The sequence below is a fragment of the Pogona vitticeps genome, chromosome 7 (genome assembly GCF_051106095.1).
Source record: "Pogona vitticeps strain Pit_001003342236 chromosome 7, PviZW2.1, whole genome shotgun sequence".
Lineage (NCBI taxonomy): Eukaryota > Metazoa > Chordata > Lepidosauria > Squamata > Agamidae > Pogona > Pogona vitticeps.
The window spans coordinates 1,589,750-1,617,407 of record NC_135789.1 but is presented as its reverse complement, the minus strand read 5'-3'; the positions used below and the strand labels follow the sequence as shown (position 1 = coordinate 1,617,407).

Here is a 27,658-nt window from a genome sequence, read left to right as displayed (position 1 = left end):
TCATAATAACAATAATCTTAGAACAGCAGAGGCTGGAAGGGACCCTGTGAGGTCATCCAGCCCAGCCCCTGTCAAGGAGGGACCATGGAGGGGAATCAAACCCTCAACCGCTGGCTCCACCGCCAGACACCTAAACGGTTGAGCTCTCCAGCAGTTCGTCCCTCATGGGTGCAAGGACTGCTGTGAGCCCAAGATAGAACCCATTTCCCCTTCTGTTGAAAGTGTTCGGGGGGGGGAGGAGCAGGTGACCCCTTTCCTGCTGGAGACCGGCGCTCTGCATTGTGCAAGAGGTTGGACAAGTAAAACGAGGGCTTTAATCTCTCTCCCCCTTTGTCTGTTGAAAAACACATGAGGCTGACCGGTTGGATCTGGCCCCTTGCCCCACCCTGTGTGATCACCTCTTGCCTTCTGGGCTCGGACCAAATTCCACACCCCGTCAGGCTCGCCCGGCAGCGCTCTCGGCCTGACCCACTGCTTTGGCCGCTGATGCCCAGGGCGGGTTCCTCAGGCTGCTCCCGCAGTGACTTCCAGTCCTTCGAGAGGATGCCCTCGGGGTGGGGGTGTGTGTGTGTCAGGGATTGCCAGGCCAGCTGGAGGGGGCCAGTGTTACCAGTCGCCCCTTTCTGAATTCAATAAAAAGCTGCTTTCCTTCCTTCCTTCCTCCCTCCCTCCCAAGGTATTTAGATAAACAGCATAAGTTCAGGACCAAGTGAGCCCCCATCCCTGGAATTTGCAACCCCGGGCATTTCCAGAGTCAGGCTGGGAGAGGATCTGACCTGGTTTGCCTCAAGTCTGCTGCTGGTCAGTGAGGGAAGTCTGTAGCTAAGTCTGTGGGCCACGGTTCTGACTTGAGGTAGACCAGAGTCGATTGTCCCTCTTTAAGCTTGCCCCCCCAATTCCAAAACAAGGTCTACTTTGAGGAGAAGGATCGCAGCCTGGGGCAATGCAGGCTGTGGGCCGAGAAGGTTGCGGGGGCTGCCTTGACCGTCCCCAGGTGGGGGTTCTGAAAGATACCCTAAGAAGGCATCGGTGGGGACACAGGGCAGGTGTGGCCCTCCAGGGGTTGGCCCCCCACCCTGCCTAGTTGGGGTGCCCCTGGTGGTGCCCTCTCTGAGCTTGAGGGGCTGAGGATCCATTCCTTTGGCACAAACCACCTTTCAGTTCCTCTCCCGAAGCCCCCGTTGGCCTCCCGGGGAGGGGCGCGTAATCTGTCTGGACTCTCTCGTGTTTTCACGCCAGCCATCTCTGTCGTCTTATTCCCCCCCCTCCCCCCACCTCTGATTCCAGATGGAAAAAGACGAGACCGTGAGCGACTCCTCTCCGCACATAGCCAACATTGGCCGCTTGGTAGAGGTACGTCTTGTCGACCGAGCGGGGCGAGCGGGAAGGGGTCTCCCCTGTGCTCTCCCTCCAGCTAGGGGACCCTCTTGTTTGCCTCGGGGCTCCGATGGTGAATTGCTTTTTTGTCTCGCACGTCAGGAAGCTGCCTGCGTGCTGCCACCCTCCCCCGTGACTTTTCATCTCGCCAGGTTTGCCGTTGCAAGCCTTTGGGGACAGATGCGCCCGGAGGACAGTTTCTCTCCTTCGAGGTGGCGGATCAGAGCCTTTAGGCCCAGACAGAGCTCCCTGGCAGCCCAGTCTGGGAGCAGAAAATAACTTCCTGGCAGTCAAGTCTTGCTGCATTAAACTTGTTTGGTCCAAACACGTTGCACAAGTCTTCTGTTGCTGCTGCCCCCCCCCTTTTGTGTGTGTGTGTGTGTGTCTGGCGTGGCTGAAGCAGGCCCAGGCAGCTGCCCCCTCTGAAAAACGGGGGCCATGAACAGATTCCAAGGCAATGCACCCACTTAACAGAGATGAGTGGAGTTTTTAAAAAAAGAGAGAAAGGACCGTACGAGGCTAAGACTGGCTGGCTGTAGGAGCTGGTGGGTCGATTCTGTTTCCTACCCAGGGGCGCTCTGAGTTCCATGGGGGTTTGCTGCCCTCTTGTGGACCAGTTGGGGGGTAGCTTTGGTTCTTTTGCTTTGCGCCCTGAAACACAGAGGTAGATTTCTTCCTCCCCTTGTCTCTGTGATCATGCCTGATCTGCAGAAATGTGGTTTAGGACTTCCAACCCTTTTAAAAACGTTGGGGATTTTTGTAGCGGCAAAAGCATTTGGGGGGGGTGGGAGTCAGAGCAGGTTTCTCATCTGAATTGCCCGCCGTGGGAGGGAGAAAGGAACTCTGATCTTGGGCGAGTCCAAAGCGAAGAGAATCGAAATGGCTGGCTTTTCCGTTCTCCTTCGGCAGGGAAGGATTTTAAGAGTCATTGGGCACAAATGAGCCACGTCTTTGTTCTCTCCTTCCTTTCTAGGACATGGAGAATAAAATCAGAAGTACGCTGAACGAGATCTATTTTGGAAAAACAAAGGACATCGTCAACGGGCTTAGGTAAGGGCTGAACGGCGACAGTGTCCTTCGCTTCTCTCCTTTTTCTTTTTCTTCCCCTCGTATCTGTGAGGAATAACCCTGTGGAGATCCTTGTGCTGGAGTCTTCTGTTTCCTCTTTTTGATCTCCCCCCCCCCAAACAAATCTTGCAACCTTTGGCAGAATAGGCTGGACTGTCACACACCTGCAAATCTTTCCTTTATTTCTCATTAAGTTGCCCTCTGGAGGCAAGGAAGGAAAAAAAAAAAAAAAGGTGGCCGAGTGGCCATCTTCAGGGTAGCACAGAATGCTTTCTGTCTGAAGAAGTGCTCTGTGTGACCCAGCAGCTTGCTGTCTTCCTTTCTTTTCATGTATAATGTTTTTCTGAATGTGAAGAGGTTTTGTGGAGAGTGTCCCGTTTGTGGAGTCCTGCTTTACGTCTTCCGGTCTCCTCGGGCGTTCCTCGAGTTGCCATGGTTCTTCTTGCTCTTACAGCTCCAGCATCTCCTAGGATTTGAATCTGGCACCATCTCCTCCTGGCCTCTCCTGACCTGTCCTTCCCGTGCCTTTGCCTCTGTTTCCATCCCCTCCGCTCTCTCTTTCTCTCTCTCTAGATCTATTGATGCTATTCCTGACAACCAAAAATATAAGCAGTTGCAGAGGGAGCTCTCCCAAGTGTTAACCCAGCGCCAGATGTATATTCAGCCGGATAACTAAGCCGGCCCAGGTATCCTCACCCTGCCACCGGCCCCCCAAAATCTCAGCCACTTGACACTAAAACAACACTTAACCTTGGCCGAGAGAAAACCGGCATAAACCCCTGAGCATGTCCTAACCAATGCCTAACCCTTGGACGTGGCTGAACAGTTTTTGTAAACAGGCAGAGTGCTTTCTTCCGAGCTGTGGTGCGGTTCTTCTTGCCCATTCAGAGATTTCTGCACGTAGAATGTTAAGGACCCCGTGTGTGTGTGTGTCCTTGCATGTGTGGTTTTGCTACTGATTTGTGCACTGTGTCAGGGGCGAGAAAATCCACCCAGTGGCCAGGGTTGTGTGTACAGTACACCATCAAGCTGCCGAATTCAGCGCAACAGTAGTTCACGCGGTCCGAATTTCCTGGAGTGCAGACGGCTGAATTTTGTGGCTGACCGTCACTTCCCAGAGACACCTTTTTTTTCCCCTCCCAGCTTTTGGAGGTTGAATCACACACTACTTTTGAAAAACGGCCCTGGGGAGTCCTATTCCCCAGACGTCAGCATTATTAAAAACCTTCTTGTTTTTTTGTGATCGAGACTCTACCCCCTTCAGAAAACCTTCCTTCTGAGGTCTCAGGCGTTGTCGGCTTCTGAGAGATCTCCCCACTCAGTCGGCATTGCGAACCTGTTGGGAAAATTCGAGGAAATTTTGAATTGCTTTTCAAGGTGGAATCCTACATTACCGGCCTTTCAGATTCCTTCCCTTCTACAGTCATTGATTTATGCTCCATTAAACAATTTTAATTGTCTGTTACCAAAGGACACTTAAAAACTCTGATTTTATCTTATATGGAAGCTGAATTCTGCAGTGCCCTGTACGTTGCCCCCTCTCCATTTTTGTGAACCTTGGTGTACACATAGCTTTGTCTGTGGATTTTGGGATGGGCAGAGAGGTGAAGGAAGGAGAGCAAAAGAACCAAGCTTTGGCGGGTTGGTACTGATTCGCCTCGATTTATCTCCAAAGCCCCTGATGACCCATTTTTAAATCTGCCAGCGCCTAGGAAAGGGCTTATTTTGAGACTACATTGCCCAGAATTCCCTTGCTAGTATGTTGGGAAGGAGATCCTGCCAGTGGTTAATTCAGGGGGAAAAAAACACTTCCTGAGGCCTTGAACAGGGGGGAAAACAAAAAAGAGGGAGAGAGAGTGTACTCTGATGCCTATCTGGAGTCTTTCCAAAGACGTAATGATGATGAAAGGGACAAGATCCCCGAGCTTGTGTTCAGATCTTCTCTTGCCTTCTCCCCATCTTCTGGAGAAAGATTTAAAAAAAGAAAAAAAAGTTATTTCAGCTTCTAACCCCTGCATGGCATTGACTAACCACAGGCTGGCTTAACCTTCCTACAATAGTGACCTGCTGGATGTGCCACTGAATTCCTCTCGGACCCCGCAGAGGGGAAGGAAAAGCCTCGTCCGCCTTCTCTGTGGCCGGCGATGGGGCCAGGAGATGGCTCCTCTTTTTTCAAGCGAACAATAATTCTCATAAATAACCACACTGCTGGAAACACTGCACGGTGTTCTTCTGTCTCCTGGATGCCTCCTGGGTATGGGGTTGGAAAGACGTTTCCGACAAGAACGGAGTTTCCTCCCTCGGCCGCAAGGGAGAGAGAGGGCGTATGCGGAGCGGCCCCTTGGGGTTCCTCCTTTTCTCAGAATCAGTCTTTCTCGGCATGAGGATGGCACAGAAAGAGGGTGCCTTCCTTGGTGCCCTGATTTGTGAGTGTCCCAGGAGCTGGGGGAGGTTGGGGTAGGACCGTCGGGGAAACAGGATGTTGGATTTGATCTTTCTGGCTCTCCTCTTCGTCCTTCCAGTGGAGAACATGGCCCAAATAAGCCTTCACGTTTCCCCGGAAAGTAGGACCTCAGTAGGGGACGGAATCTCTGAAAAAATCCTTCTAGGAAAAGTTCTGCTTGAAGAAACCCCTTACCCATTTAGAGGAGTGTTTTGGTGTGTCCTGGTTTTCTCCCAGGCTTCCCGAGATGCTTCTACAGGGAGGCATCCTCGTGCCCTTTCTCGCCTGGGTTTGAGCTGTCCTTGATTAGCAAAGAGTGTCCGAAGTCTCCACCTGAGGTCGAATAATCCACCTCCGTTGGCGTGGCCCCAGTCCTGTCCTTCCCAGCCAGGAGGGGACACCCGTTTCTGGATACGGCAGACCTAATCCGCCCGCTCAGAGTTCTCTATTTAATGCCCCGACCTTTCCTTTTCTCTCTCCCTCCCTCGTGCCTCCAGGTCAGTGCAGACGTTTGCCGACAAATCGAAGCAAGAAGCGCTGAAGAATGACCTGGTGGAGGCTTTGAAGAGGAAACAGCAAAGTTAAAAACCAATTCTCCTCCCTGTCGATGATGCTAACAAAAACATGCCATGCATTCATTAGATTTTCCTTTTTTTCTTTCTTAGAAAACATTTTCGGTCTCTCTCTGTCTCTCTCTCTCTCCTTGCAACCCTCCAGCCGCCCGCCACGGTTTTTTTTCCTCTCTGACATCACATCCGATCTCTTTCCGCTCACCAAGCGCCGCCTGAGTTCCTCCCGCCTGCCCCGACGAATAAAGCTGTATAAACTTTTAGCAGTCTCTTGCAGCTTACTTCTGCACCACCCCCACCACCCCCTTGCCTTCTTACCAAAACCGGGCAAAGCGTTTCTAGGGAGGAATCCAGGGGGTGGTGGTTTCTCTTCCCTTCTCCCCCCCCCTTCCCTTACGTTTAAGGTGCATAAATAAGGCCGCCAGTTGCTATCTGTTAACCTCTTATCACCCCGACCCCCTGGCTCCGCGTGCTTTCCATCTTTTGCTACATTGGTGTAAAAAATGTAAAGCAACACAACGAACAGCAACAACAAGGAAAAAAAGATTTTGTTAAATACTGTGGTGTATGAAAGGTGTGGGGGGGGAGGTAAACCCTGGAAAATATGTACTCTGTGTGCTTGGGGAGGCTTCGAGAAGGGGTGGGGGTGTGAAACCACAGTGGTCTGTATGAGGTTTTCCAAACTAGTGACGCTTGAAGTCCTGCTTTTGAACCGGGATAGTTTAAAAATGCTTCCCCCTGTCCCTTCTCTCCTCCCCCCCTTTTTTTTCTCATTTTCTATGGAATGCAAAAGACCGGTTATCTTTTGGATTTTTGTTTTGTTTTTTTAAAATTTGTAATGCTTCAGTTTGAATCTGCATCTTATACTTGAGCCTCCATCCTTAAAAGAAAGAAAAATATAATAAACCACAAAAAGTGAAAACGGAGTTGGACAGTCCAGAGTTTTTGCACCGCCGGCCGGCCACTTGCCCCCTGCGTGTCCCCCCCTCCTGCCCTCCGTGGTGGGTTCTTCTTTTCAGCGGGCGGGTCGCTCGTGTGGTATGTTTTGTGGGTGTCAAGCCCTCAGACGTGGCCTCGTGGTGGCGCTCTGAGGCCGCCGTGGGGGCTGGCTGGTAGGTCAGGGGTAGAAGTGGAAACACCGCCCAACTGCACAGCTGGCATGAGGGGGGGATACGTGGGGGCCCCTAGTTTATTGCTTGCACCGCAGCTCATTCTTTGCCTGCACTGGCTGGGGCTGATGAGAGTTGTAGTCGAGCCTCTGCTGAACAGCTTGGGGCAGGCTGTGCCCCAAAACCTTGTTGAAAAAAGGGAGCATGGCAGCATTGCTCCAGGTCCAGGGTAAAAGGTTCCAGCCAGAGTCCCCAAGATTTCTAGAAAAACACTCCGTGGCACCCTGGCCATTCTTTGGAACAGCGAGGAAGAGATCCTTTTGTTTCAAGGGTAGGCGATAAAAGCCTTCACTCGCTCGACAGAAAGTCTCCCCATTGGCTCTGCGGCCTTTCCAGGGAAGGGGGGGGGGTCCGTGCTTGTGATCCGGGTGGAGAAAAGCACCTTAGTTCCTCGGAAAGGGTGTGTACGAAGAGGGAAGCCAGACGCTCTGGCTGAGCTCGCCCTGCCGTGACCGTGCACACGGAGTCCGGGACGGGCCCGTCTATCCGAAAGGCGGCTTCCTTTTGATCGGACGGGACATTTCCCCCACCTGGAGACTCGTGAGCGGGCCGCCGTCACGCATGATGCGGGCTTAGGAAGCTTTTAAAAGCCCAACAGCGTTGCAGCCGAGGGTGCGCCGGCCTCAAGGCCTCTTCTGGTCGACCCACACTTTAGAAGCTCCAGTGGAAAACACAACAGGAGAGCTGGAGGGGGCATCCAGCCCTCCCCCTCCCCCCGAAAAAAAAAGGCACATACATTCAGACCCTTTGAACAATTCCTTTATTATTATTTCTATTTTCATCTCCTGGCTCCATGAAAATGCCCACTCAAAAGAGAATGCCCCACGCCGTCGTAAGAATCGAGGTGCGTCCCTCCTTCCCTTCTGCCAAGAAAAACGGGTGCCGCCGGATTGGCAAACAGGGAGACCCTCATCACAACTCGCCAAAAGTTCATTCCCATTTCAAACACCAGACCCTCTGGTGAACGATGTTTTTTTTTTCTTTTCCCTTCTTTTTTGATGGAGGAGGGGGAGAAAAAGCTACATTTGGCTTCAGGTTTGAAACATCACGGCAAAACTGAAAATAAATGGTTTTCATTCCTTGGTGTGTGTTTTGTTTTAAGTCATTTCTCCCCTGTCCCTTTTTTAAACCCCAAGGGCTGTTAAGAGGTGAGGAGAGCCTTCCTGAAGGTGCTAGGTATGTTTTCTGGAAAGAGACCTATTAGTAACAGAGGTGTGGACTTCCCTTCCCCCCCCCCCCCCACAATCCAGAGGTAGAGCATCCTTCCGGGGGGGGGATGCATCTGGGAGGACACCAGGGTCTCCCTTTGATCTGTGACTCCGCAATCCAGCATCCCCGCAACGTCATGTCTGGCCGCTTTCGAGAGACTCCTCAGTATGGTCTAGGAGGGCTTCTCTCTCTTCGAGCCGAGAGGGTTTCTTCTGCCGGTAAGCGAGGAACTGGAAAGAAATCTGAAGGAGGGAATCAAGGTCTGCTCTCATTCAGTGGGAGAAGGAAGTCCTGAGCTTTAAGCGTGGTGTGTGTCGATGACTGTGTGGTCTGTTTTGCATAAGGCAGTTCCGTCTATAACCTTATAGAGAGTGACTTAACAGAAATAGTACAATAATTCAGTTGGACTCTTATATCCACGGGATCAGTATCCACTGATTCACCATCTGAAAATATTAAAAATCTTAAATGTCTGCCAGAAATACAGTACCCATTTCTAAAGGTGAAGTTACCAGAACTGGCCGTTGGAGGGAGCCAGAGGTCACTTATGTATAGTGTTTGCTAGAGAAATATATGTGTATAATAACATTAGCAGAATTAGCCACTAGTGGGAGCCAGAGCGCATGCTAAGTACTGTATACTTAGCATTCATTTGCTATTAAAATAGTGTTCACTATAACCTGTTTTTCAGCATCTACTGGGGGGGGGGGGAAACTAATCCCCTGTGGCTATGGGGATCCTGCTGTAGGTTGGTTGGTGTTTTTTAAACTTCTGCCTTCTGTTACTCTGAACAGGTTTTTTTTTTCCAGTGTAGAAATGCAACCTTAAGGTTTCTCGATAACAAGGATACGACGATGTCTAAAGACAGAACTCCCAAGCTGCCGATCAGCCACGGGAGGTGGTGGATCACATAGCTGCCCTCCGTTTGGCCGGGGTCCGGGTTTTTCATTAGTACGCTAAGCCCGTACAGCAGGTTGCCAAGCATCACCAGAGCGAAGAGGGAATACGAGATGCCCACGGTCGATTTCCTCTTGAACTGGAAGGGGAGGAAACATGTTTATTAAGTATGCAAAGCCAAGACTTTAATTTTAAAAAAAAACAAAACCTATACATTTGGAATACTGTGTACAGGCTGAAATGTTCCTGTTCCGGAAAGAATTTCCAAGAAACCAGGAAAAAAAATATCAAGAACTGGAGAGATGTTATTTTGTTCTGTTGTTTCTGCCACCCCCCCCCCCCCCCCCAGCATTACATATATGCATGCATGAAACAGCAGGGACCAGACCGGACCCCCTGAAGTCATGCACCCCCCTGGCTGTCGAAACTTGAGTTCCAAAGGGACTCTGCTTGACTCCCATGCAATTCAGTATGAAAATTAATTTTTGAAGGTCTGGTCAACCATAACATATGGGAATGGTCATTCCCGACCTCAACGTCGCCCCCCCCCACCTCACTGTCAAATTTAGCAAGGCTGCTGGGCACACAAGTTATTTGATACACCGAGGGAGACGGTTTCGCCGTGGAGCCCAGAGGAAGACCATATCCCGTCGTGTCTCGCCCCTGAAGGAAAGTCACATCCTGGAAAAACTACATGTTACTCTTGCCTGCTCTAGCTTCGCACCTGTTTTGATCAGGTTTTGGGAACAAAAGTTTTCACCCTCACCACCACCGAGACCTTCTGAGCTGGTATGGAAAAGCTCCCCCCACCCTGAATAAAACACCCTGTCCCGTTTCTTCAACAACCTTACATTCGTGTAGATCTGAGGGGCGCGGGAGAGCAGGTAGAGCAGCGACGAGACGGATCCTATCACGAAGCCGATTATTTCTTTCTGGGTGAAAGGCTGCTGAAGAGAACGACAGGTTAAGACAACCTCCCCATAGAGCTTGAGGGGTAAGGGTGTTCCCTGAGTGGTGGCGTTCCCATCATCCCCTCACCGCCAGCTGGGTGCTGCAGTCGAAAAAAATCCAGAAAGCCATGGGGGCCTACCCTTGCTTTAGCAGAATCCCAGAAATAACAGGCTAGTGTGGAATAGACTGACAGTCACCCCAGCCAAACAGAAAGGTCCCTCCCAGCCAAACCTACTAAAGGCCGCATGCCGGGTTGTAGAAACTCCCAACAGCTTATGACCATGGATGACCAGCAAAAAATATATATATATATAATGACGGCTGTTAAGATTTTAGGTTAAGAAAAAAGAACATGTATAAGATGCCGCAGGGCAGGAGTGTCCTGTCTGGCCAAAAACGCAGCTTGGGATAGAATTAATTCTGTCAAAGGATTCTGCAATTCTGTCCTTTTTCAAGAAATGAGTGTACCTCCCACCGAACGTGGTTGTTGGCTAAAGAGAGAAGCGTTCGTCCTTTGAAGGTGGCCATGGTGCCATCGGCGAGAGAAAGGGCCGGTCCAGCCATGAACGGCGTGGCCGAAACTGTTCCCACCAGAATGAAGGCCAGCAGGGCATTGATCGAGACTGAAACTGCTGAGAGAGAAGGGGAGACGTCAGCTTGGATTGGAGGGGGGGAACTCTTCTCCCCCCTCCTGGTGCGCTGGTTCTCATTTTGGGTTTTTACTCGTAAATCCCGCTTCTGGAAAACCTTGGCGCGGTGAGCCGCCGGCATGTAACTCACCTAGCCTGTTCTGGTTCTTGACCTTGTAGTAGACGTACAGGGAGATCATGAGCAGATCCGCCAGGACGTAATAGATGGCCGTGTAGACCTGCGGGAGGAGGAGAGTGGAGCGTTCGAGCCACAAATTCTGCAACCAGAGCAGTATAAATTCTGCAACCAGAATGCAGGATTCTGCAACTTGGTAAGAGTTTCAAGGTAGATGAAGGCCAGGTAATGGCCTTGAATCACACACTCATCTATCTCCGCCTTGTTTGTTTGTGTGTATGTAGGTTCGTTCATTCCTTCATTCTTCTTACCTGTAGCGGGAGCTGATCAGCCAAGAAGGACCCGAGGAGATTTAAAGAGTCTCCCCCCAGCCACCCTAGAAGGAAATAGAGGGACAGGGCCTGGTCCATGATCCCGGTTTTACAGGCCAGGTAGAACTGCCTGCAGGAAGAAGGTGCAGAGAAGAAGGGGTTAAAGAGTAGCCTTTTCTATCAAGCTTTGATTGGTCACCTATGGTGAGTAAATGTTCTCTCCAGGATAGCAGAGACTATTTGAAACCTTTTTTGCCTTTAAGGTTTCAAATACACAGAGAGACATGGAGAACAGACTGAAACCCATGGCTATGATTCGTTTTATCTGGAATCATAACAAGAATAATTGCACCCAATTTGTATGCAAAATGCCCCAGATCCTGTCACCGCCACTAAAATCCAGAGCTGGATGCAAACTAGCCTCGAGCCTCTAGGAGTTGGCACCAGTCTGAACCACATTCCCCTCCTCCCCGGGCGAGGAAGTGACTCATGCTTCCAAAGATTTTACCCAACAAGAGGTGGGGAGTTCGAAACACAACAGATGTGGGGGCTGCGTGTCACCCCATCTAGACTCTCCTGTTCAGAACCCGGGGGGGTGACTTTGGACTACAAACCCCGGAATCCCCCTCCCCAGCCACTTGGGGAGTTATCGTCCAAAAAAATATAATTCATTTTTTTAAAGCTCTGGAAAATAAATGGAAATCCAGGTATGCTCTTGGGAGCTGCCCCATTGGGGGGGGGGGAGGTAGGAGGACTTACGGGAAAGAAGCCGCGGCAAAGCACAAGATGGAGACGAGACCCAGGACCACGCTGGCGAGATCCCAGCCGTCCTGGGCGCATTCGTGTAAAACCTCCAGGACCCACTGGGTTCCGTTCGGGCACTCGGAGGCGTTTGTGGTCCGGAGACTCATTTTGCTGGCAGGAGCGTCCGTTGGGTGCAGGATCCAGGGAGGCTCCGTCTGGCGGCAACAGACAGCGAAAGAAGCCCCTAAAAGCAGCAGGATTTGTCCGTCATTGAAATCAGAGCTGGACCGTTTTAGAATGATGGGTTTGGGTTCGGTCCCATTGCCACCCCACCGCCCTGCAAAAACACAAACCAAAAAGCAGGAAGGGAAGACCTTTCGCAAAATGATTTTTTTAAAAAAGGAAATAGTACAAGTGAGAACACCATAAATTATAATTTAACAAGGCTACAAAATAAATCACACCCTTCAGACATCATCCAATGAAAAATGCCTGGCCCCCCGCCTAGTCACCGCTCGAGTTCAATAAAGCCTCCATGTGCTGAAGCAATATACCTGCAAATGTTGGTGGCCAGTGTCGGGAGGAAAAAGGGAGGCTCTAGCTGCCTCCCGTTGGAGCCAGGATGCTGGGCCGCCAGATCCCTGCGCTAAGCATTTCTCATGTGACTCGGGGTCGTCCGAGGTTGGCAAATCTCCTCCGCGCTCTGAAGGCTCCTAAGTGAGTGACTCAGTTTTTCTTTTTAAAGATCTGCCTTGTGCAACCCCAGAGACGTGGGGGGACTTTGACCCTGGCCTGGAGGATCTCGCCCACCCCAGGGCATTTTGAGGAAGCCCTGCTTTTGGTGGCCCGGCTTCCCGAAACCCGCTTGATAAAAAAAGAAATTTGCAAAAGCTTTCAGGAGCGGAGACACAACAGCAGATAACCACCAACTCGTGACCCAACCGGTTCACCTTCGTCCGCGTGCGTGTGCAAACACCGCTTTTGAAACCTCCGTGATTGTGTAAGAAGGGGTCTAAGTCAGTCCCCCCCCCCCCCGTTTTAGAGATCATTGGGAAAAGGAACGTGGGACTGCCCAGCTCAAGTGTTTGGGCCACCTGAGGGTAGAGGTGGATTTGAACTCGGAACCGGTTGTAGAAAGTCCCTTCCCCCCCCCCCCAATAAATCACGGGGATGGAGAAAGGAAGTCAGACTCTGGTTTCTTTTACTGAGTCAGTTCATCTCTTTTCCTGCTCCCTTCGGATTTCCCCACCTTATGGGGGTATTTCCGAGCTCAAACCCTTTACAACGTAGTTTCTAGGCCATTAAACGCTGCCCCTTCCATAATTTTTTTTTTTTTTTAGCGAAACAGATTCCAGCTGTTGTCGGCACCATCTGGAACGATTAAGGGGGCCTCTGAGCCTAAGCAGAGTGTTTTGCCCTTTGCACGATGGAGTTGCGGAGTTTTGGGTGGTTTGTTTTTTCTTTTCCCGGCGAGAGCTTCAGAATAAGGACCCCCCCTTTTTTTTTCCTCGGTGGGTTTCGGGGGACGCTCAATAAAGGGGCAGGTGGAGGCTGAGTCTGCCAACCTTCCTTTTTGGTGTGTGACTACAACGCCCAGCATCCCCCTCCCCAGCCCGAGCCGCGCAAGGGAGATCCCGCATCACTTACCCCGGAGCAAGAAAAGAGGCAATCAGTTCACTATCATCCTTTTGTTTTCCCCCCGCAAAGAAGCCGAAATGAGGCTGGAGACAAAAAACAACAAAAAAGAGAGGGTCATTTCCCGGCCATCCCTCTTCTTCCGAGGCTGCCTGGAAGCGGCGGCGCGTCCAATCCGGATTTCCCCGCCCGGCCCGTTTACACGCCGCGATCCGGAGCCCGGCTCAGTTCTCCTGCCTTCCGGGGCTGCTCCGAGGAGGCCGGCTTCATGGCAAGATTGTATCTAATTCATTGTTGTTGTGTTTTGCCCCCCCTTCCTTCCTTCCTTCTTCCCTCCGCCCGCCCCCGCGGCTGATGGAGCGGGATCAGCTGACTCCGGAGTCCGCCCCGCAGGAGGAGGAGGAGGATCGGGCCCCTCGCCCCACCTCCGCCCTAGAGATGGGAGTCCGTGCGGAGGGAGGGAGGGAAAAAGAGGCCCGGATTTCTCCAGGGCTTGCAATAAAATAAAATAAAATGACTATTTTTTTTGGAGGGGGGGGACTACAAACCCCAGAATCCGCAGCCCGGCAAGGCGCATTTCCCACGCCTCGCCTGCAAAAAGAAGCACCAACGTAGCAAGCCTGGGAGCTCTACAGAACTCCTCGCCAGGGATTCCCCCCCCCTTTGGGCAAGCCCCCAAAGACCGAAAAGCGGGGGGGGGAGCTCAACTTTTAGGGGGCCCGTGGCAAGGTCGGGAAAGTAGGGAGGAAGAAGGGAAGGCGCTCTGCACATGGCCCGGGGCTTCTGCGTGGGGAGACGTTCCTCCTCCAGGCGCCCTTTCCCCGGGATAAGAGTTTGGAGACGCTCCCTTGCGATGGCTGGAAGGTCAGGCGGGAGAGGAGGGGGGAAGAAAGAGGCGGCCGCGCATGCGCGAGGGGGAGGTGGCCGCGCGGTGCAGGAGGGTCCAGAGTTCGAGTCCCGGTGGCGGCGGTGGCGGGCTTGTTTCCGCGGCGGGTCTTGCTGGCGGCCCCCTCCAGGAGGATGGCGGGGCCGGGCCGGGCGGTGGGCTCGGTGCTGGGCACCATGGAGTTCGGGCGGCGGGCCGAGCGGGAGGCCAGCGGGGCCCTGCTGCGCGCTTTCCTGGATCGCGGGCACGGCGAGGTGGATTGCGCGCACATGTACGCGGGCGGCGAGTCGGAGCGCATCCTGGGCGAGCTGCTGCGCCGGGAGAGCGCCCGAGGTGGGTGGCCGGGTCGGTGCAGAGGGCGGCGGGGCATGTGCAGAGTGCACGGCCTCCCCCTCCCAGTCTCGCCCCCTCTTGGCGCCTCGGCCTTCTACTCCAACCTTTCCATAGGCAGCGAGGACAAGTTACTTTTCTAAAAGTAACTTGCCGTGCTCAAATAGCAGGAGGATAATTGGAGGGGGGGCGCTGATGTTCTTGGCCTGGGACTCCCTCCCTTCCCCATCACCACCCTGGCTAAGGCGGGTGGGACCTGGGTGTCTGGAGGGCCGCCAATGGGCTGCCCAGGTAGAGCTTCCATATCCAGGGGCAGTCTACCTGCACACGCTAGTTCCTTTCTGCGGGTCGGATCCCTTTTCATGCGCCAAGAGCAGGCCGGCCCCGGAGCAAAGAAGGGGCAAACTCCCCATTGCCGACCTCTGCAGACCCCGGCTTCTCTTCCCCGGCAGTGCGAGTGGCCACGAAGGCCAACCCGTGGGAGGGGAAGACCCTGAAGGCCGAGAGCGTCCGGGCCCAGCTGGACACCTCCCTGCGGCGGCTGCAGCTGGACAGCGTGGATCTCTTCTACCTCCACGCCCCGGACCACTAGACCCCCGTGGAGGAGACCCTGCGGGCCTGCGAGCAGCTCCACAAGGAGGTGCGCGGGAAGAAAGAGGGGCCGGGGCTCCTCGGGAGAAGGCCCTCCGGTCCATTCCCACCGAGGGCCACCCTTTCCCAGGTGGAGAGGACTCAGAGGCGGCGTGGGGGGGTCCCTGGGGACGGTGCCCCTTTTGCCCAAGGCTAGCCAAGCTGGCTCTTCTCCAGGGAGGCACATGTCAGGAATCGAACTCCCAGCCTTTGGCCTTGGGGGACGCTTGGTGCAAGAGCCCCCCTCTAAAACCCAAAGGGGGGTGCAGGCTGGCCCCTGGGAATGGAGCCCCTTTGTTTTCAGCTGTTGACCAAAAGGCCTGTAACTCTTGGGAGTCATTTTGGAGAACTAATAACAGCCTATTTAAAACCCAAGATCTGCTCCCTTCCGCTCTTACAGGCCAGGAAAGGTCTTTTTATATTAGTTTAAAGAAATAAATCATCAGGGGCAGCAATTGGGGGGGGGACCCTTGGAGCAGGAAGACCCCTCTAATGTCCAGGGTGGTGGTTGGTGGTTCATGCTGACCCGTGGAACTGGCGCCCCTTTGTTTTCCGCTGTTGACCAAAGCGCCGTAACTCTTGGGAGTGAGTTGGGCAAACTTGATTTCCAGGCGTTCAGAAAAGAAAATCAGAGGAATCCCTCTCAGTCCCGGCGTGAGACAGACGGGAGAACGGATGGTCCCTTTATTAATATATATATATATATATACCTGTGTGTCACCAAGTGATTCAAAGACTTTATTAAATAGGTTGTTAGACCAGCAACCTCATCGAAAAAGAGTCTCCCGCCCTGAAGAATAGCGTTTCCACTGTTGAGTTCCCTGATGTTATTATCCTTTCTGTGAATGTATGCCTGTTAAATCTAGTGACGTTTTAATTTTTCCCCTATTTTTCTGTCTGTCTGTCCAGGGCATGTTTAAGGAGCTCGGCCTCTCTAATTATGCCTCTTGGGAGGTGGCGGAAATTCACACCCTCTGCCGATCCAGAAACTGGGTGCTGCCCACGGTGTACCAGGTGAAGGATCCGCGCTTTATGCTTTTTCCTCAGCGTTTGGCCCTCCAAAGGGGGCAGTCTTCAAAACCCAACAGAAGTAAAACTTTTTATCCTTCTCATTTTTTTTTTACCGGAAATGGTTGAGACTTGAACCCAGAACCCTCTGGCATATAAAGAAACACACCTTTTCTAGGAGCTGGGTTCCCTCTCCAGGAAAAAAAAAACAAACACCCAACTTTTCAGGTGTTATAAGAACCCGGGAAGCGGATGTGTTTCCTGGTCATTTGGCATCGCGTCCCGAGAGAAATCTCTGAGTAAATCTGGCTGGTCTGAAGTTTCCTCTCTCTCTTTCCCAATGAAGGGCATGTACAACGCAATGACCCGCCAAGTGGAGACCGAACTCCTGCCCTGCCTTAGGCATTATGGGATGCGATTCTATGCCTACAACCCCCTGGCAGGTATGGATCGGATGGGTTGGGGAGAGAGAGTTGTGGAGTACCGCTCTGCTTTTCTGTTACAATTTCCAAGTTTCTAGTCCCTCATGGAAAGGCATTGGCTTAACCCTTGCAGGAGGGCTCCTGACTGGCAAATACAAGTACGAGGACGTGAAAGACGCCGACTGCAGATCAGGCTCCAGGTTTTTTGGCAACGACTGGGCCGAAGCGTATAGGAACAGGTGAGTCGGTGGCGGAAGAGGCTAGCGAGGCGCTCAGCGGCGAAGCCCGGAAGGTAAACGGTCAAGATTGCCCCGATGGCCGAGGAAACTGGGAGGTGTGTGGGGGGGGTGTTTCGCGGTCACACCTGTCTTGGGAGGACAGACCGGCTGAGATGTACTCAGTGGCCTATGAGCCCCAAGGGGAGTCCCCTGCCTTTTTTGGGGTAGGGTTCTAGGGGGAACGGAACCCAGATTTCCCACTTCCTGACTGTCACTTTGACGCCAGCGCCCTTTTCGGTCTCCAGTGGGAGAGACGCGGTCGGTGTGAAGCCAGTCAAAAACCATTGGAAGGGGACCCTGGGCTTTATTATTGTTTTTTAAACACCCCAGGTACTGGAAGGAGCCTTACTTCCAAGGGGTGGCCTTGATCCGAGAGGCTCTCCGCGAAGCGTATGGGCCGGACCCGCCCAGCCTGACCTGTGCCGCCCTGCGCTGGATCTATCATCACTCCAAGCTGCAGGTAACGGCGAGGGGGGGCCTCCGCCCAGGCGTGGGCCAGACAGGGCAGAGGGTTTAGAGGGAGGTAGGCCAGTCAGGGGCTTCCCCCTCCTTCCCTCTACCTGGACAGCCTTCCCCATTGACCTCCCGTTTGGGGACGATGGGCACTGTACAGCCAGAGACCAAAGCTTGACAGTTACTCATCTCCAGAAAAAGAGAGAGGGAGGGAGGGAAATCGGGGGGAGAGAGCCAGGCAGCCGGCGTGCCCTGGGCTGAACCGGCCCCAGTTGGACGCACCTCCTCCTCTTCTTCTTCTCTTCCAGGGCGACCGTGGGGACGCCGTGATCATCGGGATGTCCAACATGGAGCAGCTGCGGGAGAATCTGCGGGGCAGCGAGGAAGGGCCCCTCCAGCCCCGGGTGGTGGAGGCCTTCGACGAGGCCTGGCGCCTGGTGGCCCACGACTGCCCCAACTACTTCCGCTGAAAGGGGGGGCGGGAAAGGGCCGCCTCCGGCTGGGTGCCTGCCCCGTGGCCCACCCTCTCGGCCTTCTCTCCCCCCCCCCCCAGCGCCCCTCTTGCGCTTGGAAGACTTGGGGACGGGGCACCCACCTCTGGTGCGAAGAAGCAGATCCAGTGATTGATGCCACCCTTGCCTTAAATCACATGGTTTGGGGCTCAATGGACTGCAAACCCCATCCTCCTGACTCTGGGCAGATGGGAGTTGTAGTCCCACGACCTCCAGAGAGCCCCACGTTTCCCTTCCCGGCTTCAAAGAGTGAGCCTATGTTTCCTTCCAACCCTTCCGGGGTCTGTTTTCTTTCCTTCTCCCTGGAAGCTGAAGCGTAGAAGGAAAGCCAGTTCTCCCAATAAAAATTTACTGATTTAAGTGACACAGATTTAAATATCTTTTTTTTTCCTGGCAGTGTTCAGGGGGAGGGGAGAGGACGCACACGCCCCTACTGCATAAATCCCACACACACCCCCAATATGAAAACCCGATCCTGCACCGTGGACGGCGTGGCTCCCTCTTACTGTCCAAACCATAACCGAATTTCAACCTTAATTTTGCCCCCCTGGGCCAGCGTTCCCCCCCCACCCCCGGGAAAGGGAAAAAAAAATCCACATCCGCAGGAAACAAAACTGGAGGCCTGTTCCAGGCTTGGATTTCAGCAAACGGAGGCCTCCAAGCTCACCGGTTCTCCCATGTTTAGTGGCCTGATAGTGATTTTAGTGCTTCGTTGTGCCCAAAGATCATCCAACTCCCCTTTGTTCCCTAGTTGCTCTTATGTTTCTCTTTTTATTATTATTATTATTATTATTATTATTATTATTATTATTATTATTATTATTATTATTATTATTATTATTATTATTATTTGATTCTCCTGGGAGCGCAGTTTGTTGTGCGGTATGCGATGCCCTAAACGCGTGGGCCAAAAGGGGACCCACGGAGCAAGCTTTGGAGCTCCACAGAACGCTTTGTTGGTCCATGGGTGTATAACCCTAAGACTTGGGGGGGAGAGGGAGGCAAGAGAAAGAAGTCCCAAATTCGGGGAGGAATCGGGGGTCCCCTCGACTCTCGAAGGCGACTCCCGGCTTCCCCGTTGGAGACCTCTTCCCCCCCCCCGCCCCCACTTCCTCCTGCGGCCACGGCGACCCTATTTGGGAGTTTGGGGAGGATCCCTTGGCCGGCCGGGATGGGCGGAGCGGGAGGCGGTAGCGGAACCGCCCTTTCGCTACTCACCTGCGCTCGTGGAGGCGGAGGAGGCCAGTTCGGGTCCCGGGGGCGGCGAGGATGTCGGGGCCAAAGCCGGGGGTGCGCTCGGTGCTGGGGGCCATGGGGTTCGGGTGGCGGGCCGACCAGGAGGCCAGCGGGGCCATGCTGCGCGCTTTCTTGGATCGCGGGCACGACGAGGTGGACACGGCGCACATCTACGGCTGGGGCGAGTCGGAGCGCTTCCTGGGCGAGCTGCTGCCCGCCGCCGGAGCGGGTGAGTGGCCGGCGAGAGGGGTCCGCCGAGCATGGGCAGAGGGCGCGGGCGGAGGGTGGCTGGGGGGCAGCCGGGGCCAGGTGCGTCCCCCTTGATCGGATCTGAAGCTCCTTCCCCTCGCCTTTCTCCTGAAAAAGGACCCGGGGAGACCGGGGCTTCAGAGCATGGGCAGAGGGCATTGCAAGCCGGCCCTGGGGCATGGGCCGAGTGCATTTCCCCCCGTCCCTTTCGTCCGCCCATTACTTGCTTTTTTTTTTGCGACCTATTCCAGGTCTTTTCATTAATGCGTGAACTTTTGCAAACTTTCCCGACCCGCTGAGTGGCGGATTTGATCCCTCCTGCTTTTCCTCCCCACTTTATTCCCTGAACGAGGCCCCCCTCCCTGCGAGGTCGGCCGGGCTGAGCGACAGCCAGGACCACAAGGTCACCCAGGGAGTTGAGTTTGGGGGGGGGGGACTGGGGAGGATTCGAACCCGGATCTCCCCATCCCCAGTCCTGTGCTCCACCCACCTGGGGGTCCGTGAACCTTCCTGCACCTCTGGGGACCCTCCTGTCACTTTCCCCGTGCAAAAACAATCATCTTGTACTCTCTCTTGTCTCCGAAACGTCAGGCGGATAAACCTGGTTATTGATTAACGAAGGAGGCTGATTTCATGCCCCATTGATCCTCACCTTTATTCTACTAGTTACAATCCCAAGGAAGTGAGGGCTGGTGGCTTATCATTAATAGTAACGATTAAACAACGATCTGGATTTGAAAGCTTTTGTCCAGAGTCCCGGTGGTGAAGGGCTGGTGGCTGCTTCTGGTTGGGGGATTCTGGGTTTCGTAGTCCACCCTTTGAGGGACTACTAACTTAAGCCCCCCCCACCCCGAATGCTGCCTGGAGGATTTGGGAGTCTTATTGTGAAAAAATGAACCACTTTCCTGATTCTGAACATCCAGAGGGCCACTCTGGCCACCATGAGCCCCGATGTTAAAAACCTCCCAAAGTTTTATTTATTTATAAAGCCGCGGGCAGCCTTTTTCCTATCTTTGCTGTTATTGGGGTGAACAGAAACAGCGAAGCCTCCCTAAAAGAATAGTCACCTTACTTTGTCAAAGGTGGGAAGAACCACGGCAGGCCTTTCCCCTGTTTTTTTAATACCAAAATTGCAAAGTCATGTAACCACAAAGTTATCACCCTGATAGTCTTATCTAATAATGTAACCTTCACTCTTTTGTAAGGGCCGAGTGCAGGTGAGCTCCCACCTGCGGCTTGCTTTTCTTATCTCTTTCCCTTCATTTACAGAATATAGCATTGATTTATGCTTCTCCCTAACAACAACAACAGCAACAACAACCACTTTAGAGGGGCAGGGTTGGAAGGGACGCTATGGATCACATTAAGCAGACCACAGCGGGGAATCAAACCCCTGACGTCCACCTCCTACTGGCAGCAGTGGTGGCCGTCACCTGCTGATTATCATCTTTTGAGAAGTAGACACTGGAGGAACTGGGGGGCTTCCAGAATCCCCCTTGCTGTTCACAGCCTTGCTCAATCCCTTTGTATAAACCAGGCCGTGGTGTCATTTGTGGATTGATCCGTCTCACAGCAGGTTCTCCTCCTCTCCTCCGGCCTCCCCTTTTCCTGCTGCTGCCGCTTTCCAGCCTTAAGAAGGGGGTGCCAACGCCCGCTTTCCAACCTCGGCTTCTCTTCCCCGGCAGTGAAAGTGGCCACGAAGGCCAACCCACTGGAAGGGAAGACCTTGAGGGCCGAGAGCGTCCGGGCCCAGCTGGACACCTCCCTGCAGCGGCTGCAGCGCCGGAGCGTGGACCTCTTCTACCTCCATATGCCCGACCGCGAGACCCCCGTGGAGGAGACCCTGCGGGCCTGCGATCAGCTGCACAAGGAGGTGCGGAGGGGCTCAGGGGACGCCCTGGAACGAGGAGGCTGATCTGACAGGCGGAGATTTTTAAAATTTCCCTTTCTTTTATTTTCGCCCTCTTTCCGCAGGGCAAGTTTAAAGAGCTCGGCCTTTCTAACTATCCAGCTTGGGAGGTGGCCGAAATCTACACCCTCTGCAAAGCCAAAAACTGGGTGCTGCCCACAGTGTACCAGGTGAGCCTCCCCCCAGCCCTTGATGGTTGCAGGGGGTAGCTGCCCGTCCCTGTTATTTTTGGACTACAGGTCCCATGATCCTTCACAGCTGGGGGTTCTGACGGGGGATGATGGGGGCTGTAGTCTGTTTCCTATCCCCCCCCCCAACGTTCGAACAGCGGGACATTACGAAGTCCACGTCAGTCTTTGATTTTTAAATGGAAATGCCGGTTATAACCTGGTTCGTCTGAATTCCCCCCTTCTCTTAAACCCCCCCCCCCAAAAAAACAAAGGGCATGTACAACGGAATAACCCGCCAAGTGGAGACCGAACTCCTGCCCTGCCTTAGGCATTATGGGATGCGGTTCTACGCCTTCAACCCCCTGGCAGGTACGGTATGGACTGGAGGCGGAGGTGGGCAGAGGGAGATGGGATTTGCTTTCTTCTGTTACAATTTTGTCTCTCTTTTGTGCCTCACTGTGTTTGGAACACAACGCAAGTTTGATCTGACTTTTTCCTTACCTGGGGTGTCCCCTGGAAGCCATCACCTGGCTGCCACGTTCTTTCTGAACATGGAAATCTGTGTGTCTCTCCGGGGGGCAGGGTGTGTGTGGAAGAGACATCTGAGTTGTGGAGGGTGGTTGTATTTTCCAAAATGGTACACTAGTGGGAGGCCCTCAGCTCCCAAAGGCTCATGAATTTATTGTTAATTTCAAGTTGCTAGTCCCTAACGGCGGCATGTTCTCTTCCCCTTCTGCAGGAGGGCTTCTGACGGGGAAGTACAAGTTTGAGGATAAGGAGGCTGACCATGAACCGGGCAGCCGTTTTTTTGACAAATCTTTCGGGAAAATCTACCAGGACAGGTGGGTCTTCTGTGCTGGGGGAGGGCGGCGGAAGGGGCGAGCTGTCGGGAGGCAACCGCTGGGCATGTCTCGACAGCAGAGGAAACCCATCTCTTGATGCAGCCAAGTCTGGGACTTTCTCCTTTGCAACATCTCAGGTATTGGAAGCAGCATCACTTCCAAGGGGTGGCCTTGATCCGAGAGGCTCTACGGGAAGCGTATGGGCCGGATCCGCCCAGCCTGACCTGCGCTGCACTGCGCTGGATCTATCATCACTCCAAGCTGCAGGTAACGGCGAGGGGGGGGCCCTCCGCCCAGGCGTGGGCCAGACAGGGCAGAGGGTGTAGAGGGAGGTAGGCCAGTCAGGGGCTTCACCCTCCTTCCCTCTACCTGGACAGCCTTCCCCATTGACACCCCGTTTGGGGATGACGGGCACTGTAGTCCAGCCATAGCCCAAAGCTTGCTAGTTTCTCATCTCTGGCGGAGGGGGGGGAGGGAGACCCTTCTTAATCAGGGCGGGGGGGGGGGAGAGAGCCAGGCAGCTGGTGTCCCTCGGGCTGAACCGGCCCCAGTCGGACGCGCCTCCCCGTCTTCTTCTTCTTTTCCAGGGCGACCATGGGGACGCCGTGATCATCGGGATGTCCAACATGGAGCAGCTGCGGGAGAATCTGCGGGGCAGCGAGGAAGGGCCCCTCCAGCCCCGGGTGGTGGAGGCCTTCGACCAGGCCTGGCGCCTGGTGGCCCACGACTGCCCCAACTACTTCCGCTGAAAGGGGGGGCGGGAAAGGGCCGCCTCCGGCTGGGTGCCTGCCCCGTGGCCCACCCTCTCGGCCTTCTCTCCCCCCCCAGCGCCCCTCTTGCGCTTGGAAGACTCGGGGGGGACCCCCACCTCTGGCGCAAAGGAGTGGATCCTGTGATTGACACCACCCATGCCTTAAATCACACGGTTTGGGGTCGATGGACTGCAAACCCCATCCGCCCAACTCTGGGCAGATGGGAGTTGTAGTCCCATGACCTCCAGAGAGCCCCACGTTTCCCTTCCCTGTGTCAAATAGTGAGCCTATGTTTCCTTCCAACCCTTCCGTGGTCTGTTTTCTTTCCTTCTTCCGGCAAGATAAATTCATTACCCCGAGAAATAAAATCCATGTTTTTCCCCCGACCTTTGCTTTCACTTCCAAAGCCAAACGAGGCATGATTTTGCATTTAAATCAAAGCTCCCCATCTGCAAAAGGAACAGATTCTCCAAACACGGTTCATCTCTGGGTCAAAAAGCTTTCAAAATAAAATCACTGAAATCATCAGGATTAGTCTTTGTAGCTATTACTACCCTCCCACCCCCATATTAAATCATAAGAATGCATAATTGGGGAATTCATTCTGTCTTAACAGAAGAGCAGCGGGGGAGGGGGAACTACCCAATTTTGGAAGATTAACATCGGCCCAACTTGGGGTGCAGCCTGGAATACAGACGAAGTTTAGAAGTCGGGGGGCCTTCTGAAGGTGAGGTGGGCCCTTTCCAACTGAGAGCCTACCCAGTAAAGATTTCCATATAAACCAGCTCTTAAATCACAGACTTTATAACTTTTATATCCATTTATATATCTTTGTGTGTGTATAAAACCCCACCCATCCTCTGACAAAGGAAGTCCGCTGGCCGTCAGCTTAGTCCTGCATGGACTGAAAAGTGGGAAGAGTGGGCTGTTTTCTCGACTGTCTCTTTGGAGCGCTATGGTCTGTCTTCTTCTGCATCATCTCTAGCTAGATTTTGCCCTCTTCGGCGTGGTCGTCCTCCTCCTCGCCCTCGTCCATGCCTTCTGCAAGGTCCTCCTCCCCGTTTTCCTGCAGCAGTTCGAAATCTCCCGTTTCCGCCGTCCACACGCTCCGTATCGTCACCTTGAACTCTGCCATCATGTAGCCAAAGAGTTTCTGGAACATGGGGAGAAAAAAAAAAGGTGTATAAACTCCCCGACTTTCACGGCTTATTGGAGAAAATGTGTGTTTGTGTGTGTGCGCTCTGCAGCTGGATTTTGGCAAAGAGACGCAGATTTATGAACTGCTGGATAATCCCAATGCTTTAGATCTCTGGCTGCAGAGCCAGAGGTTGGGAGTTTGATTCCCCCAATGAACCTCCCTGATAGAGGCTGGACTGGATGATCTATCAGGTCCCTTCCACCCCAGCAGTTCTAAGATGATGATGATGGTTACGTCACTGGGAGCCCAATATGCTCTTTGCTTGGAAGATTTTTCCCCCCATCAGAAGGATAACAGCCCCTGTCCCCTGTAGGTGTGCCGTGTCTGGGAATGATGGAAGGTGTAGTCGCCAGGCTGGGGAAGGTTTATACAAACACCTTGATATTCCATCAATTAAACTTAGGGAGGGGCCGCATCGACAGACCTGGACATGAGCAAAAATTCCACGGGGAGACAGGGATCCAAGTGCTGCCTGGTGACCCCTTCCGGTTCCAAGTTCTGGGACCGGAGACCCTGAGAGACCCTCCCCTCCAACCTCCAAGGTTCATTTCTTGTCTTATTGTTTTCACCGTTAAGAGTTTTGTCGAAAAGCCCCCCCCCCCCCCATGGTTCTAGGTAGATGCACTTTGCATTCACACACCCTGAACGGAATTATTACTGGAGATTTTCTACATTGGTGAGCTTGCTGAGCCCCGGAAATAACCCTAGGCAGGCGTATATTTGCACCCGTCCGGGTTCTCGTCTCGGTCACTCACCAGGATCCGGGCCTGTTCGGGGTTCAGGATGTCCCCCTCTTTGCAGACTTCGTAGTCGGAGAGCAGCGTGACCACGCCTGGGGAAGAGGGAGAGACAGAAAGCCGGGAGGTTGAGAGAGGGAGCCGGAAAGCGAACCCCTCGAATCTGCAACCGTCTTATCGTGGGAGAGGCGGCTGACCTTTTTTTAATGTCGTGGGCAGGCCGAGCTGCCGCAGCTGAGGCTCCATGGAGTGGGGGAACTGCTCTAAAGGCCCCATATCCAGGTGGACGGGGAAGGTGGCCTGGTTTCCGGCTCGGGCAAAGTCTGTCTCTTTGAAGTGAGAGAACCAGCTGGGAAGGGAAATCAAAGCAAGTGGATTTTATTTGCACGCGTTGAGGACTAGCCACCCACCCTGTTGATCCAGGATGAACATGTCTCGTCACTCTCCCGACACAGTGAAGAGTTGCCACGGCTCCCTTGGCCTTCCTGTAGGTTCGAGGTCTTTTTGACAACCCGTGCCCGCCTTGGTGGCTCAGGAATGGGTAAGGGAAGCTTGCTGCTTTTCCGCAGCCCTTGCAGCAAACAAAAATACTCACTCCAGGACTTCGTCTTTGGTGCGGTTGGTGAACAAGAGGCCAACCTCTCCGCGGAGATGCTTACTGACCTGAAAAGCCAAAGAAATTTGGCAAGGAGGAGTCAGGCCTTGGAACAAGCAGGAAGAGCCTTCCAGCAGACTCCGGGAAGGCCTGGGGAAGTGGCACATTTCAGGTGTGAGCAAGGCAAAAGAGAATCAAACTTATTTGTGCTGGAAGCTCTTACTCAGCTTTAGGAGGGGGGAAAAGCATTTCAACCTTTTAAAAGGGAGCAAAGGCTGGGGAACCATTAAATAAGAGTGTCACGGGGAAAGCTTGTTGAGGGAAGCCCAGGAAAGATGAATCAGGCCTGAGAGCTGGAGGCTCACCCCCCCTCTATGCACTGAAGTCATGCATCACTTTTCTTTCTTTGCACACACAAAGAGACAGAAACACTGCCGTGTGGGACATCGCACCTGGTGTAGATTGTCTTTGTATTCGTCTGTCGGGCTCCGTCCCAGCGCAACCATCATCACCTTGTTTTTTCCAAAGAATATTCTAGAAAGAGATTGGCGGGTGGAGGGTTGTCAGAATCAGATGTGGTGAAAACGAGAGGTCCAGAAGGGAAACACGGTGTTCAAATCTGTACTGGAAATACTCCCAAATTTAAGAAGCTAACATTGTGCTGATTCCTAGAACGATGAAACTGGTTCAAAGGGTCCTCTCCGTGCCTCTAGACCTCAATTTCAGATCACCCTGGATAGCCATGTTTTTTTTTCTCACCCTGCTTGCATGACATCAGAATCAGGCCACCGAAGGAAAGGCGGGCTAGAGAGAGTGACAAAATTCCCTCCTTACCTGCTGTGCTTCCAAGCGTTGCGAATATCTTTCAGCTTGTTGTTCCTCATGTTGGCGATGGAAAAAATAAAGAGGTATTTGTAGGTGTCCACGCATTTCCGTAACTGGGGGGGAAAGAATGTTGGAAACTGGAATACAAGGGCATTAAAAATGAAATATCCCCAAACCGTAGATCCAATACACCACTTTGGCCATAAATATCTATCGGGAATTAGAGCGGTGCTCGCTTTTCTACTTGGAACTGCACTTTGTTCTCTGCAGTTCAACGGCATTACTTCCCACTAAGAGATTAATTAGACCATTGTCAAACCTGGTGTTTATAAGCCAGGCGGGTTCCCAAGGTAAACCTTTTATTCCAAGTGAATGTATGCTTGACGCTCATCCGTCTGTGGGATGTCACTTACCTCTTCTATCAAGTTCTGCTTCACTTCCAAGCCCTTCTTGGTGGTTTTTGTTAAAGAAACTAGAGAGAGAAGGACAAAAATCTTAAATTTTATACAGTGTTGTTTATTCAAACCCCCCGTGAGCAGCCTGGATGTACAATCGGGAGTGTTAGAATCACATATCAAAAGAAGTACAGCTTTCCAAATGGCTTGCTCCCCCCCCCCCATCCTCCTGTGTAGTTTTCATGGAGCGCTCACATTAACGGCCATTGGTGATGATGATGATTTAAGCTCATGGTACAATGACTGTCCCTGGAAACAGTCAACTTCACATGTGTACTTATAGATATTCACGGACTGCCTCTCTTATTACCCTTGTTAATGGGTTATGTAGTTTGGGGTTGATGGGGACTGTAGTCCCTCACACTTGAGTTAACAGAGTGTTGCTCTAGGTTTAGAAAGACCCTGGCTTTGAACCCCCGGCCCGGCCATGAAGCTGGGAGGGAGATCTTGGGTCAGCCCCTCTCGAAGCTCACCCTGGCCTACCTCACAGGGTTGTCGTGGTCACAAACCCCACCTCTGGCCACCCCTCGGAGACAATAAAGGTGACTGATAAATCAGCCGGGTTCCCAACAGAGAACAAATACAGTAAAAAAACCACAGATTTGACTGTAACTCCTGGGACCCCCCCCAACCAACCACCGGTGGTGGATTCTGGGAGCTGCAGTCCCTCCCCAATAGCTCTTCCCCACGTTCGGACAAGACACGTGTACGGCTTCCTGGTTGTTCTAAACCCAGGCAGGCTTCCCAGGAGGCGATCGAGTCTATTACGGGTCTCCACGGGCTTTGGGGAGGGATCCTTGAGGACTAGCGCCTTGACTCACCCTTCTTGTCCCGCTTGGACTTGGGCATCTTCGCCGAACCACGCGGAGCGGCTGCTTCCCTGCCTGTTCCGGGGGCGCCGCGGGGGCCGACGGGAAGGGTTTAGGCGGCTACCTTAGTGCCTGTCTCAGCGGATGGAGGGGCGAAAGGAGCGACTGGTGCTCCCAAAAATCATGGAAATGCCCCCCCCAAACCTTCCCCTCAGTCTTAAAAG

At 53.2% G+C, this 27,658-nt stretch overlaps 5 protein-coding genes across 10 annotated transcripts in view; 3 read left to right on the top strand and 2 right to left on the bottom strand.

Annotated features, from left to right (window-relative positions):
- Positions 1-6,383, top strand: part of CAPZB (capping actin protein of muscle Z-line subunit beta) — a 41,331-nt gene extending 34,948 nt beyond the window's left edge. Inside the window, exons 7-10 of one of the 2 annotated variants that reach the window (XM_072977495.2) lie at positions 1,288-1,353; positions 2,351-2,427; positions 3,019-3,131; positions 5,386-6,383. In XM_072977495.2, the coding sequence (XP_072833596.1) occupies positions 1,288-1,353; positions 2,351-2,427; positions 3,019-3,121 (246 nt within the window). In that variant the 3' untranslated portion in view covers positions 3,122-3,131; positions 5,386-6,383. The remainder of the gene's footprint in view (positions 1-1,287; positions 1,354-2,350; positions 2,428-3,018; positions 3,132-5,385) is intronic. The other variant, XM_072977496.2, reaches the window with a different exon arrangement.
- Positions 6,384-7,369: 986 nt separating this feature from the next.
- Positions 7,370-13,481, bottom strand: SLC66A1 (solute carrier family 66 member 1). Of its 5 annotated transcripts, none has more exons than XM_020782131.3 (8): positions 13,151-13,481; positions 11,519-11,840; positions 10,760-10,889; positions 10,464-10,551; positions 10,152-10,312; positions 9,584-9,676; positions 8,686-8,871; positions 7,370-8,077 (listed from the first exon to the last, which is right to left on the bottom strand). In XM_020782131.3, exons 2-8 carry the CDS (start codon positions 11,668-11,670, stop codon positions 7,970-7,972), a joined length of 918 nt encoding a protein of 305 aa, XP_020637790.3. In that variant the 5' UTR covers positions 11,671-11,840; positions 13,151-13,481; the 3' UTR covers positions 7,370-7,969. The 5 variants fall into 5 exon arrangements, with proteins under 5 accessions (XP_020637790.3, XP_020637791.3, XP_020637794.3 ...); XM_020782132.3 differs by having other exon boundaries at positions 11,519-11,747; XM_020782135.3 differs by having other exon boundaries at positions 11,519-11,718.
- Positions 13,482-14,046: 565 nt separating this feature from the next.
- Positions 14,047-18,014, top strand: LOC110073109 (aflatoxin B1 aldehyde reductase member 2). Its single transcript, XM_072977491.2, is given in 7 exon segments — positions 14,047-14,357; positions 14,807-14,994; positions 15,894-15,998; positions 16,339-16,435; positions 16,548-16,653; positions 17,023-17,152; positions 17,454-18,014. Coding segments are annotated over 7 exon segments (987 nt in total). The 5' UTR covers positions 14,047-14,158; the 3' UTR covers positions 17,616-18,014.
- An 851-nt stretch (positions 18,015-18,865) lies between these two features.
- On the top strand, positions 18,866-23,343 carry LOC110073204 (aflatoxin B1 aldehyde reductase member 2). The gene is made up of 7 exons (XM_072977493.2): positions 18,866-19,122; positions 20,828-21,015; positions 21,117-21,221; positions 21,494-21,590; positions 21,961-22,063; positions 22,201-22,330; positions 22,651-23,343. Exons 1-7 carry the CDS (start codon positions 18,927-18,929, stop codon positions 22,810-22,812), a joined length of 981 nt encoding a protein of 326 aa, XP_072833594.2. The 5' UTR covers positions 18,866-18,926; the 3' UTR covers positions 22,813-23,343.
- Positions 23,344-23,603: 260 nt separating this feature from the next.
- Positions 23,604-27,596, bottom strand: MRTO4 (MRT4 homolog, ribosome maturation factor). Its single transcript, XM_072977497.2, has 8 exons — positions 27,447-27,596; positions 26,584-26,642; positions 26,180-26,283; positions 25,798-25,879; positions 25,346-25,413; positions 24,948-25,099; positions 24,769-24,845; positions 23,604-23,968 (listed from the first exon to the last, which is right to left on the bottom strand). Exons 1-8 carry the CDS (start codon positions 27,472-27,474, stop codon positions 23,801-23,803), a joined length of 738 nt encoding a protein of 245 aa, XP_072833598.2. The 5' UTR covers positions 27,475-27,596; the 3' UTR covers positions 23,604-23,800.
- Between the last annotated feature and the right edge of the window lie 62 nt (positions 27,597-27,658).

What these genes read in the sequence shown, in the direction of transcription:
- SLC66A1 (XM_020782131.3), bottom strand. Translation starts at nt 11,670, where the DNA reads ATGAGTCTCCGGACCACAAACGCCTCCGAGTGCCCGAACGGAACCCAG. An exon ending in CCCCTCAGATCTACACGAAT is followed by an intron (nt 8,872 to 9,583) that starts GTAAGGTTGTTG and finishes CTCCCCTTCCAG; the next exon opens with TTCAAGAGGAAATCGACCGT. An exon ending in TTCTGTCTTTAGACATCGTC is followed by an intron (nt 8,078 to 8,685) that starts GTATCCTTGTTA and finishes TCCCTCCTTCAG; the next exon opens with ATTTCTTTCCAGTTCCTCGC.
- LOC110073204 (XM_072977493.2), top strand. Translation starts at nt 18,927, where the DNA reads ATGTCGGGGCCAAAGCCGGGGGTGCGCTCGGTGCTGGGGGCCATGGGG. An exon ending in GCTGCCCGCCGCCGGAGCGG is followed by an intron (nt 19,123 to 20,827) that starts GTGAGTGGCCGG and finishes CTTCCCCGGCAG; the next exon opens with TGAAAGTGGCCACGAAGGCC. An exon ending in GGGAAAATCTACCAGGACAG is followed by an intron (nt 22,064 to 22,200) that starts GTGGGTCTTCTG and finishes GCAACATCTCAG; the next exon opens with GTATTGGAAGCAGCATCACT.
- MRTO4 (XM_072977497.2), bottom strand. Translation starts at nt 27,474, where the DNA reads ATGCCCAAGTCCAAGCGGGACAAGAAGG. An exon ending in GTCCAAGCGGGACAAGAAGG is followed by an intron (nt 26,643 to 27,446) that starts GTGAGTCAAGGC and finishes TTCTCTCTCTAG; the next exon opens with TTTCTTTAACAAAAACCACC. An exon ending in AGCAGAACTTGATAGAAGAG is followed by an intron (nt 26,284 to 26,583) that starts GTAAGTGACATC and finishes TTTCCCCCCCAG; the next exon opens with TTACGGAAATGCGTGGACAC.